Source organism: Coregonus lavaretus (genome assembly GCF_964263955.1).
Source record: "Coregonus lavaretus genome assembly, chromosome: 6".
Lineage (NCBI taxonomy): Eukaryota > Metazoa > Chordata > Actinopteri > Salmoniformes > Salmonidae > Coregonus > Coregonus lavaretus.
The window spans coordinates 52,744,815-52,759,727 of NC_139993.1; the positions used below are offsets into that span (position 1 = coordinate 52,744,815).

The window sequence follows — 14,913 nt, forward strand, 5'->3', positions numbered from 1 at the left end:
TCATGCTGCTTATTGTAGACTAGATTTGTCATCAAGAGATACACCCAGTATTTTCAGAAGAACAACCAGCGGCAGTCAGTAATGTTGACATGACAATGAGGATCAAAGCAAGTGTAGACATCAACTACGTAACGTAACACCTGTATGTGTGCGAGTGTGAGGAAATAGTGTTGTCTGCATACTGACTCCGGTACTATCGGAACTTGTCCAATAAGAAGCTTGTGATCTTTAAAAAAAAGTGTGACCTAATGAACACATCCCGGTAATTCCATCATCTCCATCATCTCTGGTTCTCTTGCTCTTCAAATTCATCACAACACAAACACAGCAGGCTGTGTGTTTGGACTAGATCAATTGATAAGTGAACTGTACAGAGCTGCCGGTGTCTCGCTCTACGCGTGGACGCTAAAACCAACAACCCACTCCAACACCTTGTTACGACCCACAGATGTTTCTGGACAGAGGACAGCTCTCCTCGTCAGCGCTGATAGAATTTCTTATGCCGTAGGCAGAAACTAAAATATAGGCCTAAATTACACAGCAAGGAGCGACAATAAAATCAAAAGACAGACCATTGAATCCCAGATTCAATCGGACTATGGATGGAGAAACTTTAAACCAAGACTGACAGTAAAACAATAATTTGGTTATATAGCAGTACATTTACTATAGCAGAACACAGGCACAACAGCAGTATGAGGAAGATGAACCTATAAACCTCTGGGCTCGGCTCCAGTCCATTTTCCAAAAGATTAGGCAGTAATACATTTACATTAATCAATGTATGGCAGAGAAATCATGAGGTCAGTCTAGTGTTGCACGGTATATACCGAAACATCGGTACTTTTTCGATACTAGAACATGAAAAACGGTTCAGTACTAGAATTTGTGTTACTTTCGGTACTTCTGCCAAATGTGTCTCACGTCATATACTGATTGAGAGGATCAAATCTGTCTAGTAATTTGTCTGAATAATTTCAAGGGGGCAGTAGCTAGCCAGGCTGCCCTTGTGCATGCAGCTGACACAGCGGCAGCAACTTTTGAGAAGCAAGCGAGAGGAGAGAGAAAATGCCGACAGCATGGCTTCTTCTAACAAAAACATCATACATCATAGTTCCAAAATGACAAAAAACTACTTTACAATGACATTTGCATTGTAACTTTGTCATTATTCTACTACATTTGAATTATTTTTGAGTGACAATGACATTAACATATATTCAGCATGACATTCATGTGAGAATTATATGATTACACAACCCTAAAGTAATGTGAAATGCACTCATAACTTGACAGCAATATATTTAGACTTCGTGTTTGTCTGGGCTTGCTAGCAGTAGCCACTAGCCAGCCAGCAGCCCTGGGTGGAGAATTGCACCCTGGGAAGTGAAATGCACTCTGGGAATCGTACTTTGTTGTGTAAATTCCATTGTATTTCTATTGCGTGTAGACTATTGCAATATAGAAGCTTCAGAAAGTAGCTTCAAAGTGTTTTTTTTTATGTTGTTTTGGAACTATTCATTTAATACATTAAAATATTTAGCTGTAATGAATGTCATTTGACCAAATATTGTGGCCATATGAGCAAATAAACCCTGATATGTATCAAATCATATTTTAAAACAGTTTAGATGTCATTGTAAAATTATTTCGTATGCTCAGTCTCATACAGTGGGGAAAAAAGTATTTAGTCAGCCACCAATTGTGCAAGTTCTCCCACTTAAAAAGATGAGAGAGGCCTGTAATTTTCATCATAGGTACACATCAACTATGACAGACAAATTGAGAATTTTATTTCCAGAAAATCACATTGTAGGATTTTTAATGAATTTATTTGCAAATTATGGTGGAAAATAAGTATTTGGTCACCTACAAACAAGCAAGATTTCTGGCTCTCACAGACCTATAACTTCTTCTTTAAGAGGCTCCTCTGTCCTCCACTCGTTACCTGTATTAATGGCACCTGTTTGAACTTGTTATCAGTATAAAAGACACCTGTCCACAACCTCAAACAGTCACACTCCAAACTCCACTCTGGCCAAGACCAAAGAGCTGTCAAAGGACACCAGAAACAAAATTGTAGACCTGCACCAGGCTGGGAAGACTGAATCTGCAATAGGTAAGCAGCTTGGTTTGAAGAAATGAACTGTGGGAGCAATTATTAGGAAATGGAAGACATACAAGACCACTGATAATCTCCCTCGATCTGGGGCTCCACGCAAGATCTCACCCCGTGGGGTCAAAATGATCACAAGAACGGTGAGCAAAAATCCCAGAACCACACGGGGGGACCTAGTGAATGACCTGCAGAGAGCTGGGACCAAAGTAACAAAGCCTACCATCAGTAACACACTACGCCGCCAGGGACTCAAATCCTGCAGTGCCAGACGTGTCCCCCTGCTTAAGCCAGTACATGTCCAGGCCCGTCTGAAGTTTGCTAGAGTGCATTTGGATGATCCAGAAGAGGATTGGGAGAATGTCATATGGTCAGATGAAACCAAAATATAACTTTTTGGTAAAAACTCAACTCGTCGTGTTTGGAGGACAAAGAATGCTGAGTTGCATCCAAAGAACACCATACCTACTGTGAAGCATGGGGGTGGAAACATCATGCTTTGGGGCTGTTTTTCTGCAAAGGGACCAGGACGACTGATCCATGTAAAGGAAAGAATGAATGGGGCCATGTATCGTGAGATTTTGAGTGAAAACCTCCTTCCATCAGCAAGGGCATTGAAGATGAAACGTGGCTGGGTCTTTCAGCATGACAATGATCCCAAACACACCGCCCGGGCAACGAAGGAGTGGCTTCGTAAGAAGCATTTCAAGGTCCTGGAGTGGCCTAGCCAGTCTCCAGATCTCAACCCCATAGAAAATCTTTGGAGGGAGTTGAAAGTCCGTGTTGCCCAGCGACAGCCCCAAAACATCACTGCTCTAGAGGAGATCTGCATGGAGGAATGGGTCAAAATACCAGCAACAGTGTGTGAAAACGTTTGACCTGTGTCATTGCCAACAAAGGGTATATAACAAAGTATTGAGAAACTTTTGTTATTGACCAAATACTTATTTTCCACCATAATTTGCAAATAAATTCATTAAAAATCCTACAATGTGATTTTCTGGATTTTCTTTTTCTCATTTTGTCTGTCATAGTTGACGTGTACCTATGATGAAAATTACAGGCCTCTCATCTTTTTAAGTGGGAGAACTTGCACAATTGGTGGCTGACTACATACTTCTTTCCCCACTGTATATGGTTTTGCATAAGGAACATTTGAGATATTCTTCTGTTATTTCATATGGTGTTTTATTTTTTGCAAGAAACTGAATATATTATATTTGTTCTACTAGTTATCAACATATTGTTCAATGTTTAAAAAAAATAAAGCCCAGTTATTATTCTGTGACTTTAGCTAATATGCTTTCGTTATTTTTTGCCATGGTATCGTTCCGGTATCTTGTATCGTTTTGGTATTGAGTATTATGATACTAAACCTGGTATCGATGTATAAAAATCAGGATATCGTGACAACACTAGGTCCGTTTTTGAAAAATGTAGAGACAAAGGCCTGAATAAACATTAATTTGACAAGTCAAAACAAGCATAACTCACACTTAATTGTTAAGTGTCCACTGTCCTGCACAATTCATTTAGTGCCATATACACTACCATTCAAAAGTTGGGGGTCACTTAGAAATGTCATTGTTTTCGAAAGAAAAGCAATTTTTTTGTCCATTAAAATATCAAATTGATCAGAAATACAGTGTAGACATTGTTAATGTTGTAAATGGCTATTGTAGCTGGAAACGGCTGATTTTTTATGGAATATCTACATAGGCCCATTATCAGCAACCATCAGTCCTGTGTTCCAATGGCACGTTCTGTTTGCTAATCCAAGTTTATCATTTTAAAAGGCTAATTGATCATTAGAAAACCCTTTTGCAATTATGTTAGCACAGCTGAAAACTGTTGTGCTGATTAAAGAAGCAATAAAACTGGCCTTCTTGAGACTAGTTGAGTATCTGGAGCATCAGCATTTGTGGGTTCGATTACAGGCTCAAAATGGCTAGAAACAAAGAACTTTCTTCTGAAACTCGTCAGTCTATTCTTGTTCTGAGAACTGAAGGCTATTCTATGCGAGAAATTGCCAAGAAAATGAAGATCAAACACCAGTCTCAACGTCAACAGTGAAGAGGCGACTCCGGGATGCTTACCTTCTAGGCAGAGTTGCAAAGAAAAAGCCATATCTCAGACTGCCCATCTTAATCTTTTCTTTTTATTGGCCAGTCTGAGTTATGGCTTTTTCTTTGCAACTCTGCCTAGAAGGTAGGCATCCCGGAAAAAAATTGCTTTTCTTTCAAAAACAAGGACATTTCTAAGTGACCCCAAACTTTTGAACGGGAGTGTATGTACTAAGCCAAATTAGCCAACCCTGAATTTAGTCATTGAATGATCGGTTGTTATTTTTAATAGCGTGGGTTGTACCTTGTTTACAAACAAGCACGCCATGTGTCACCCATACTCATTTCCTATTCCTTACTTTTCAGAGAGGACCACAGGTTAAAGCTGATTAAGAGAGAACAGAAGGACACAGGAGTTATATGCACCTAATGCTCATACATGGGTTTAAATAGTATTTGAAACCATTTCAAATACATTAGCTGTGCTTGATTGAGCTTGCCTGGCACAATGGAACCAATATAGCAGTCCCAAATGTGCAAACCCCGCCCACCTGGCACTCCAGGCATACTAAAGCAAACGCTCAAAGTATTTGAAATTATTTAAAATAGTATTTTTTATTTGTATTTATTAAGGATCCCCATTGGCAGCAGCTCCTCTTCCTGGTAGTATAAGAATAGTATTTCAAATAGTAGTAGAAATTATTTCAAATAGTATGTGACCCCATGTCTGTATGCTACTAACTAAAGCCACAGGCTACAGGGGAAACCTTGAGTGAGTGATTCAGGAGTGTTGACCATAGCAAATTAGGGGTATATGCATGACTAAGGCACCATTTTTATTTAGTTGTAATTTTTTGAAAAAATGTAAGGCACTTTGACATAACAAAATGTTGATTGACTGATTGATTTACAAGAGGAGTGCGGTCACAAAGGTCATTACTTATGATTGGTCTGATTACATAGTGTGTTCACCCTCAAAACAATTCCCCACCCTGAGATAGGAAGCGTAGCTTCCATTTCCACTGGCTACCCCAAGAGAACCCTCTCTATGGCAGTTTCAGAAGTGCGGATATCTTACAAAAGACACCATATCTAATATCCTGAGACTTAGACATAGGCGAATTATATACACTGAGTATACCAAACATTAGGAACACCTTCCTAATATAGAGTTGCACCCCCCCCTTTTGCCCTCAGAACAGCCTCAATTCGTCAGGGCATGGACTCCACAAGGGGGGCGAAAACAATCCACATGGATGCTGACCCATGTTGACTCCAATGCTTCCCACAGTTGTGTCAAGTTGGCTGGATGTCCTTTGGGTGGTGGACCATTCTTGATACACACGGGAAACTGTTGAGCGTGAAAAACTCAGCCGAGTTGCAGTTCCTGACACAAATTGGTGCGCCTGTTCAAAGGCACTTCAATCTTTTGTCTTGCCCATTCACCCTGTCAATGGCACACACACACAATCCATGTCTCAATTGTCTCAAGGCTTAAAATCCTTCTATAACCTGTCTCCTCCCCTTCATCTACACTGATTTAATTGGATTTAAAAGTGAGATCAATAAGGGATCATCGCTTTCACCTGGATTCACCTGGTCAGTCTGTCATGGAAAGAGCAGGTTTTCTTAATGTTTTATACACTCAGTGTATAAATGGGAGACGGAGGAGCACTGACTAAATTACCCAACTTTACAGCCATCCTTTACATATGATGAGGCTATTTTGTGAGTCTAATGTTCTTAGTGCTCTTCGGTGTAGGACGAGGGAAATGATAGTTCCATTACCAAGATTATATCAAAATTAGCTTTAATGCCTTGAGTCAACTTCTGAACCCACATAACAAGAACATTTATGACACAAACAGTACAGGGTAAAGTACACAAATACATGCAGGGATGTGATCAGGACAAGACAGTAAATTAGGAAATTCTGGATTCTGGCTAGAGGATAGGCCAGTTTCAATTATAAAAATGGAGGATAATGTCAGAAAAGCCTTTGATCAGGAGAAATCACATCCCTGATATGGAAATCTAAAGCTACTACAGAGCCGCCACCACCTTGCGAGAGAGAGCGTCCGCTACAAGTGTCAGCTATGAAAAGACTCAAGAGAGGAGAGAAGGACAGTCTGCTACACAGTTATGCTACGGAGAGAGAGAAGAACGGAGGGAGGGATAGCTGTAAAGGGAGAGAAGAGAGAGGGGGGAGAGGTAGGGCCACTATATATTGTGAGGTCAGATCAGGTGAGGCCAGGTGAGGTGAGAGTACAGGTACCTGTATAATGCTTGGAGGTGCTGAGTTCCGTTAGTGTGTCCCTCCAGTCACTGTACCAGGGGACGCTAGCTTTAACAGAGCGATCTGACGGGGGGAGAGAGTCAGGGACTAGTGTTAGCAACATCCCATTATCTGTACAGGATCTCCCACTGATATTTACCACTCATAGCTCATCTACAGTACCAATATCATAGATAGCATACATCACATAGTAGATACCACATTGTAGATAGTTGACCACTGTAGGGAAAACCAGGGAAGATCAGCATTATAGGAGACTGAGCTGCTGGAGAGGGTCATTCTCACCACCATGGCTTCCACTTTGACCTACAAATGTGCCCTATAGATAGCTTGGAAAAAAGGTTAGCCCAAATCATAAGCTTAGCTTCCAACAAAACAGTGAAGACAGAACACAGCATTTCTATGCTCCATTTATAGGTCAAAGGGAGACATAGGAGGGCCAGAGTTGGGTTGACTTAACTCTAGGTTAGGGTTAGAGGAGACTGTTTGATCCAAGCAAGGTCCACTAACAGTATGGGAGCAATAGAGTGGATAGGAGAGGTTAGTGGATGTGGACCAGCAGGGGGAAACACACGCTTTGATAGAGTCACCACAAAGTTGCTGCAATGTTACCCAAAGGTCATTCCTTGTGAAAATGGAACAAGAATCTCCATTAACTTTCCTGACATTTCTCTAGGCTATATTCATATCATAACCCAGGTTTCCATCCAACATTTTTATGTGAGCAAAGTACACTACCGTTCAAAAGTTTGGGTCACTTAGAAATGTCATTGTTTTGGAAAGAAAAGCTATTTTTTTGTCCATTAAAATAACATCAAATTGATCAGAAATACAGTGTAGACATTGTTAATGTTGTAAATGTCTATTGTAGCTGGAAACGGCTGATTTTTAATGGAATATCTACATAGGCCCATTATCAGCAACCATCAGTCCTGTGTTCCAATGGCACGTTGTGTTTGCTAATCCAAGTGTATCATTTTAAAAGGCTAATTGATCATTAGAAAACCCTTTTGCAATTATGTTAGCACAGCTGAAAACAATTAAGAGGGAACTCTTCATTAAATAGTACCCGCAAAACACCAGTCTGAACGTCAACAGTGAAGAGGCAACTCCGGGATGCTGACCTTCTCGGCAGAGTTGCAAAGAAAAATCCATATCTCAGACTGCCCATCTTAATCTTTTCTTTTTATTGGCCAGTCTGAGATATGGCTTTTTCTTTGCAACTCTGCCTAGAAGGTCAGCATCCCGGAGTTGCCTCTTCACTGTTGACGTTGAGACTGGTGTTTTGTGGGTACTATTTAATGAAGATGCCAGTTGAGGACCTGTGAGGCGTCTGTTTCTCAAACTAGAAACTAATGTATTTGTCCTCTTGCTCAGTTGTGCACCAGGGCCTCCCACTCCTCTTTCTATTCTGGTTAGAGCCAGTTTGCGCTGTTCTGTGAAGGGAGTAGTACACAGCATTGTATGAGATCTTCAGTTTCTTGGCAATTTCTCGCATGGAATAGCCTTCATTTCTCAGAACAAGAATAGACTGACGAGTTTCAGAAGTAAATTCTTTGTTTCTGGACATTTTAAGCCTGTAATCGAACCCACAATTGCTGATGCTCCAGATACTCAACTAGTCCCTTTAATCAGCACAAGGGTTTTCTAATGATCAATTAGCCTTTTAAAATGATAAACTTGGATTAGCAAACACAACGTGCCATTGGAACACAGGACTGATGGTTGCTGATAATGGGCCTCTGTACGCAAATGTAAAATGTAATATTCCATTAAAAATCAGCCGTTTCCAGCTACAATAGACATTTACAACATTAACAATGTCTACACTGTATTTCTGATCAATTCATTTGTTATTTTAATGGACAAATAAATTGCTTTTCTTTAGAAAACAAGGACATTTCTAAGTGACCCCAAACTTTTGAACGGTAGTGTACATGTTGGATAAATCAAATTCACGACAGGCCTGATGGAAACAGCTAATTTGTTGTTAAACTTTCCAAATGTCCAAAAAACAAAACACGCTAGGTAAGGTGGGATCTTTTCTTGCCGGTAAAATTAATTACGCGAGAAATGGAGTTGGAAAAACTTAAATGCAGGTAGCTTAGTGGTTAAGAGCGTTGTGCCAGTAACCAAAAGGTCGCTGGTTCTAATCCCCGAGCAGACTAGGTGAAAAACCTGTTGATGTGTCCTTGAGCAAGGCACTTAACCCTAATTGCTCCTGTAAGTCGCTCTGGATAAGAGCGTCTGCTAAATGACTAAAAATTACATTAAATATCGAAGTTAACGGAGTCACGCAATGACATGTTGTGTGGCTCTCCCACTATGACTCCGGAAAGCATGCAGTTTATTAGGCTACAGATTAAATAAATTATGATGAACTTCACAGGGTGGTGAAAGTGCAAGGTGATGAACTCAATGCTCCTTTCCAATAAATATCAAGGGTCTTATTCTGGTGATATGATGCTTGGCTGCCGTTTGACAAATAAATATAATTTCACTCTTTTGTCCATAATAATGTCATCATGTAGGCTATACCCGCACTGTATCTACGATCTGTTGGCTAGAGCGCACGTGCCAATACCAGAGTTGGCATATTTGTGTTAAAACCATCACTAGAGTTGAAAAAGCGATGGAAACCCATTTAACTTGTATTTTTTATTTGGTACATGGAAATTTAACCACAAAAGTTATGTTTATGTCCACTACGTCATCACACACAGCCTTTTATCTGCAACAAGTCAATTTGATGGAAACACATATCTGGTGGGAAAATGCGCATATTATTTTAATGCAGATTATTGAATAGCCGCATGAAAATCTGTCGCCAATTGGATGGAAAACTAGCTATATACACTGAAAAAGAATATGTCCTGCAAAAAGCATTTCTCTGAGCTAAATTTCAGGGAACTAAAAGTGTTTATGGATATTTCTGTTCCACTGTCAAATGGCTTGACCTGTAACTGTAACGTTGTAGGTTAGAGGTCAGAGGTTGAGGTAGGCTCTTACCCAAGGGTCGTCCAGGTCAGTAAAAGAGAAAATAAAGTTATAAAGTTAATAAATTACGGAATTAACAAAAGAAATTAACAACATGGAAATCACTCCCATATTGCAATATGTTTGCTGTTATTGTCTGTCTGCAAAACAATATATTTTTTAAGAAATCCCTCCCGTCATGCCTCTCCCGAGTGTCTGCTGCCATCTGCAGGACAATCTATGAAACTACAGGACAAGTGTCACATTCCTCATCAATAAACACTACATTCCAGGACTCTGTTCCGTCTTAGTTTCACTATTACTAAGCTTGTTGCCAGAGTTCACTTTTCTCATATCAGTCTTTGTCCGGAAATGTACACGTGAAGGATGATGTACTATTAAATGGAGTCAGCTGTGGCTTGTGGCTGCCATAGCCCAACTTCTCAATTTTACTTTTACTGCACTATAAAAGTTGTCTTGACTGTCATCCTGCTATTTGACAGAAACAAAGCTCTTGTCCTTCAGAGCCTGCCTTTTCTCCACATATCTTCTCACCCTTTCCCCGCATCTCTCCCACTATTTCTTCTACTCTTGACTTCTTTCTTCCTCACTCCATCCCTTACCCATTTCACGCTCATCCCCTTCTTTCTCTGTCCAATTTACTCACCACTAATATTAAGGTCATAGTCTCCAGCGGTGATGACATTGGCCACACCCCCCTCGGCTGGTTGGCATGCCGACACCACCTCGCTGAGCAGCCGTCGCTGGGCGGGGCCAGGGACGCCGGAGGTGGGGACAGAGGGGCGTGCCACCACGTTGTTGACACTGATGCGAAGGTTCTTCACCACCTGCACCTGGTTGTTAGGGTCCCTCGTGTGACCTATGAGAGACCCGTATGGGAAAAGATTAGGCTACATACGCACAATCACACATCCAATGTCTGAGCTGGACATCAGAAAATATAGGCTATTCAGTTGTCTCCAAAAAAACACATGAGAGCATTGATTGCAATGTGCATCTCCTTTTCTCTATCAGATACACAGACAGTCAGTCAAAGGAAGAAAATAATTAGAGATTTTAACAAAAGAGGGGGAAGATTATGCTTAACGTGTGAAAAGACATGTGGATCTGAGACTAAGGTGGTATGCTACACCCAACTACTTTTGACTCCTGTATGAAGGATCCACAGAAACAGCGTCCATACAACTTCATGCAGTAAGAACATTATCATGAGGCAGCATGTGTGGACAGCCGGACACCTAAGCATTCAATCACATTCAAATGGCCATGTACCCTAACTTTTATGGCACTTCTCCATAGTGAAGAAAAGTGTTGTGTCTCCTCCTCTAAGTCTGTCTGGCCTGTCAACAATTTGGAGACATTCCTATAGAAATTAGATTAAATGTGACTGAAAAGCATGCACACACATACACACCACTGAAGAGCAAATTCTCTGTAAGCAATTTTTGTGAGAATGCCACAACTTGTTTGCAGGAGTAACATCTCTAATTCAAGGAATTTCCCCCAGAATGCACACTATGCTTCTGGCACAGTATATCAACACCAGCTCAGCAGCTACTAAATTGTTAGTTAGTCTATTGTTGTTCTACAGGTAGCTGTGACAACCGTGGTGTAATGTAGCGCTGACTGACCCTCTGGGGAGACAGGTGCAGGAGGACAATAGGAAACCCCTAGTCCAACTCCTCTTCTTCTCTTGGGTAGAAAATGTAAGTCTTCTTATGTGTCTATGAGAGGTTTTGATTTTTGCTTTTTTGATTTAACCCCCTTTTTCTCCCCAATTTCAATCTTGTCTCATCGCTGCAACTCTCCAATGGGCTTGGGAGGCGAAGGTCGAGTCATGCGTCCTCTGAAACATGACCCGCTAAACCACGCTTCTTAACACCCGCCCGCTTAACCCGGACGCCAGCCGCACCAATGTGTCGGAGGAAACACTGTTCAACTGACAACCGAGGTCAGCCTGCAGGCGCCCTGCCCGCCACAAGGAATCGCTAGAGTGCGGTGAGCCAAGTAGTGAGCCAAACCCTCCCCTAACCCGGACGACGCTGCGCCGCCCTATGGGCAGTGCCTTAGACCGCTGCGCCACTCGGGGGGCAATTATAAGACAACCAGGGTTATTACAGGGCAGTGACTATTATGAATGTGATTTTATCATAGCCTGATGATTAAAACCCAGTCTTGTTTATTCCAAAACATGACAGTTTTCCAATTTCACATGAGCCATAGCAAAAAGAAACATGGTAGCTATGGATGTGGTTGCTAGGCCTTTGTAGTACGACTATACGTTAGCTATGGATATGGGTTGGTAAGTATGTAGCTAACTAGCAAGCTAGATTACATAATGAGTGAGGTAGCCAGGACATCGCATTGTCAGACTGTCTGACCATGAGTAACCTTGCATTTTAAATGCCAGTGGTAAACTAGCATTAAGCCGAATTACTAATACAAGTGGCTGCTTAATCCAGGTTCAACTGAATGGCCATCCCTATCTCAGAATCCATCTTCCTTACTCCAGTTAGCCAGCTTTTTAGCTTATGGTCTGTCAAATATGGTCGGCCGTTGTTCAGTCAATAACAGTGTCACACAAGATGACTGGCTGTTAGTTGGCTAAGCACCTCTGAAATTGGCTATTATAACAAGCAGGCAGTCTACCTTGAAGTTGCAGCTAAACAATTTAGTGATAGTATGACAGGCGAAGCTTAGCTCCCACGTCGCTGCCAGCACCACCCCCACCTAATCTAGTTGGGCCTCTTCCCCGCGCGTTGACACCAAAAAGCCTTCTTTGCTAACGTCATTAGCTGCAAAGACACCCAAGACGGTTGCAGACGTAAGACAATGGCAGACATCTCGGGTCCTATCAGGTGACACATTGAAGAAACAAGACAAGGCCCCTGTTTCAGCACCACATCTGCTACTGGTTAACCATTCCTGTCACTTCACTTCACTGCCAGTGACGGCAGTGGTGAAGTGTAGCTAGCTAACGTTAGTTAGCTTAGCTAACGTTAGTTAGCTGGCTAGGATAACATGCACACACAAAAATGTCGCAATAGCTTGATTTTAGATGTCCCTTGTGTAATGTGGAAGTCTCTAGCATGAAAACGAACAGTTGTTGTGTGTCAAAGCCCTTACCTTCGGAGGTTAACCGGCAGAAGGGCCTTAACAGCTCCGAGAAATTCAGGTTGTTTTTACGAGTCACTTTTTCCGCATCTTCGCTGCACAGGACGGCCACCATCGGGACAAACGAGTCCTGGATGAACTCCTGCACAGACTGTACGCACTGAGCCATTGCGGTCTGCTTGAGAGGTCCAGGCTACGAAAATGTATTTCTCTCTGGATTTAGATAGCGAAAAGCTATCCGCTTCTGAGTTGAAAACAACTCCCTTACTGACAGTGCAAGGCAGCCATGTTGAATTCTACAGTTGCCTACTGATCGATTCTCTTCGGTCGTCACTAGTTACAACAGCCACAAAGTCATAAACCCCGCCTATTTCTAAAATGTATATTCTTAAAATGTTATTTAAAACCTAACCTTAACCACACTGCTAACATTATGGCTAACTCTAACCTTAAATTAAGACAAAAAAGCACATTTTGGTTTTCATGCATGTTTACGATATAGCCAAATCTGACTTTGTGGCTATGCTATTTAGTGGAAACCATTCGCTTCCGAGAAGGGTGCAATTGCAGCCCGCAATTCGGGGCGTTCTCAGGAACCGCTCTTTAAAATTATTGGTATATGTTTAAACTAAAATAGGCGGAAGGTAGGGGCGCTCCAGTACTGTAGTACCCGTTGGATGCCAACCGCCGATAAACCCCACAGAAGAAGAAGAGGCTAGGGCTACAACAGTAGACAGTGTCCTTTACCCAGCCTGTCCGGCACTATTTTAATGGGAGTGATTCTGATTCATGCCTATGGGGACTAATTCATGCCAGAATTAAGCCTAGTGAAGCTACTGATACCTCTCACCAAGTCCACTAACGTCTCCATAGCCCATAAGATACCGCCATAAATTAACGGACTGTCAATGCAGACAAGTTATTTCAAACACATCAAGTCCCCTGTAGCTCATTTGGTAGAGCATGGCGCTTGCAACGCCAGGGTTGTGGGTTCGTTTCCCACGGGGGGCCAGTATGAAAATGTATGCACTCACTAACTGTAAAGTCACTCTGGATAAGAGTGTCTGCTAAATGACTAAAATTTAATGTAAACTGTAAATCAAACTGCCAACGTGTTAACTTCACGTTCATGTCACATGACACGTACACCAGTGGAGGCTGCTGAGGGGAGGAAGGCTAATAATAATGGCTGGAACGGAGCAAATGGAATGGCATCAAGGAAATGGAAACCACGTATTTGATACCATTCCGCTCCAGCCATTACCGTGAGCCCGTCCTCCCCAATTAAGGTGCCACCAACCTCCTGTGACGTACACATCATGTAGATGTAGTGTACACGTGACACTGACATATCAGTTTGCGTGTACGTTTATTATGAAAGATCTCACCATGAATGCCTTAAAAACTTCTATAAGACATCTATGCGTACATCAGTGTTTTGTATGAGACCACCTAAAGCGAGACAGATTCAAGCAAAAGACCGGAGCAAATCGAGTCAAAGTCAAGACCAAGACCGGGAGGGGGACAAGCTGTGCGATACCGAGTCAAGACCTAGACCAGAAAAATGCGAGTCCAATTCAAGACCATGATTATAATTTTGTCAAATCGCCACCGTAATAAGAGTTAAACATTTCAGAAGAACATCTGGATCCTTTAGACATTCAGAATGGTGAAAAAATTTATGCTGAGGGCAAATAGAGCCACTCTACAAATAATCACTAACCCAAACACAGTGGGTAACAATGAGGACCTTCTACACCTTCAGAGAAGGGCTAAGGATTTATAAAATATTAATAATAATAATAATAATAATAATTCTAATGATATTCTTTTCAATTATGTTCTGATTTAATCTCTTCAGTTTTTGTTGGAAAGGAAAGGGTTAACACTGAAGAGAGAAAATACAGATCCAATAAGGATTTTCCTTTGGTGGTCTCTGAGGAGTTAAATCTAGCTAGCTAAATCAGACATTGGCTAGGCCGTCAGAAGCTAGATAGAAGGCATCTGCCATTCAACTGTATTAGTGGAATTTGTGGAACCAATCACATTTTGACAAAAAAAACATATGGAAACTTCTGCCTTCTCAAAGGCCAACAGGTACAATAGCAGAGCAGTAGTTTTCCCACAGTTTAGCAAGCTGTCTTTTGTTGAAGGCTAGTTTGCAGCGGCTGCAGCAGGTGTTATGGAAGAGGATGTTGTTGCTAATTTGTTAGCTTCTCCCTTTTCAAGAATAACTTTCAACATGAAGTTAAGTTTCAAATTATCATCATCTGGTGAGTGGAACTGTGTTTTTTATTGGAGCTCGCTTCGAAAATCACTTGTATGTG

General features: G+C 41.5%; 1 protein-coding gene across 1 annotated transcript in view; it reads right to left on the reverse strand.

The window, feature by feature from the left end:
* trappc8 (trafficking protein particle complex subunit 8) overlaps positions 1-12,897 on the reverse strand; it is a 93,822-nt gene extending 80,925 nt beyond the window's left edge. The window contains exons 1-3 of the mRNA XM_084163255.1: positions 12,599-12,897; positions 10,119-10,331; positions 6,455-6,538 (exon numbers count right to left, since the gene is read on the reverse strand). Of these exons, the coding sequence (XP_084019381.1) occupies positions 6,455-6,538; positions 10,119-10,331; positions 12,599-12,755 (454 nt within the window). The 5' untranslated portion in view covers positions 12,756-12,897. The remainder of the gene's footprint in view (positions 1-6,454; positions 6,539-10,118; positions 10,332-12,598) is intronic.
* Positions 12,898-14,913: the final 2,016 nt, after the last annotated feature.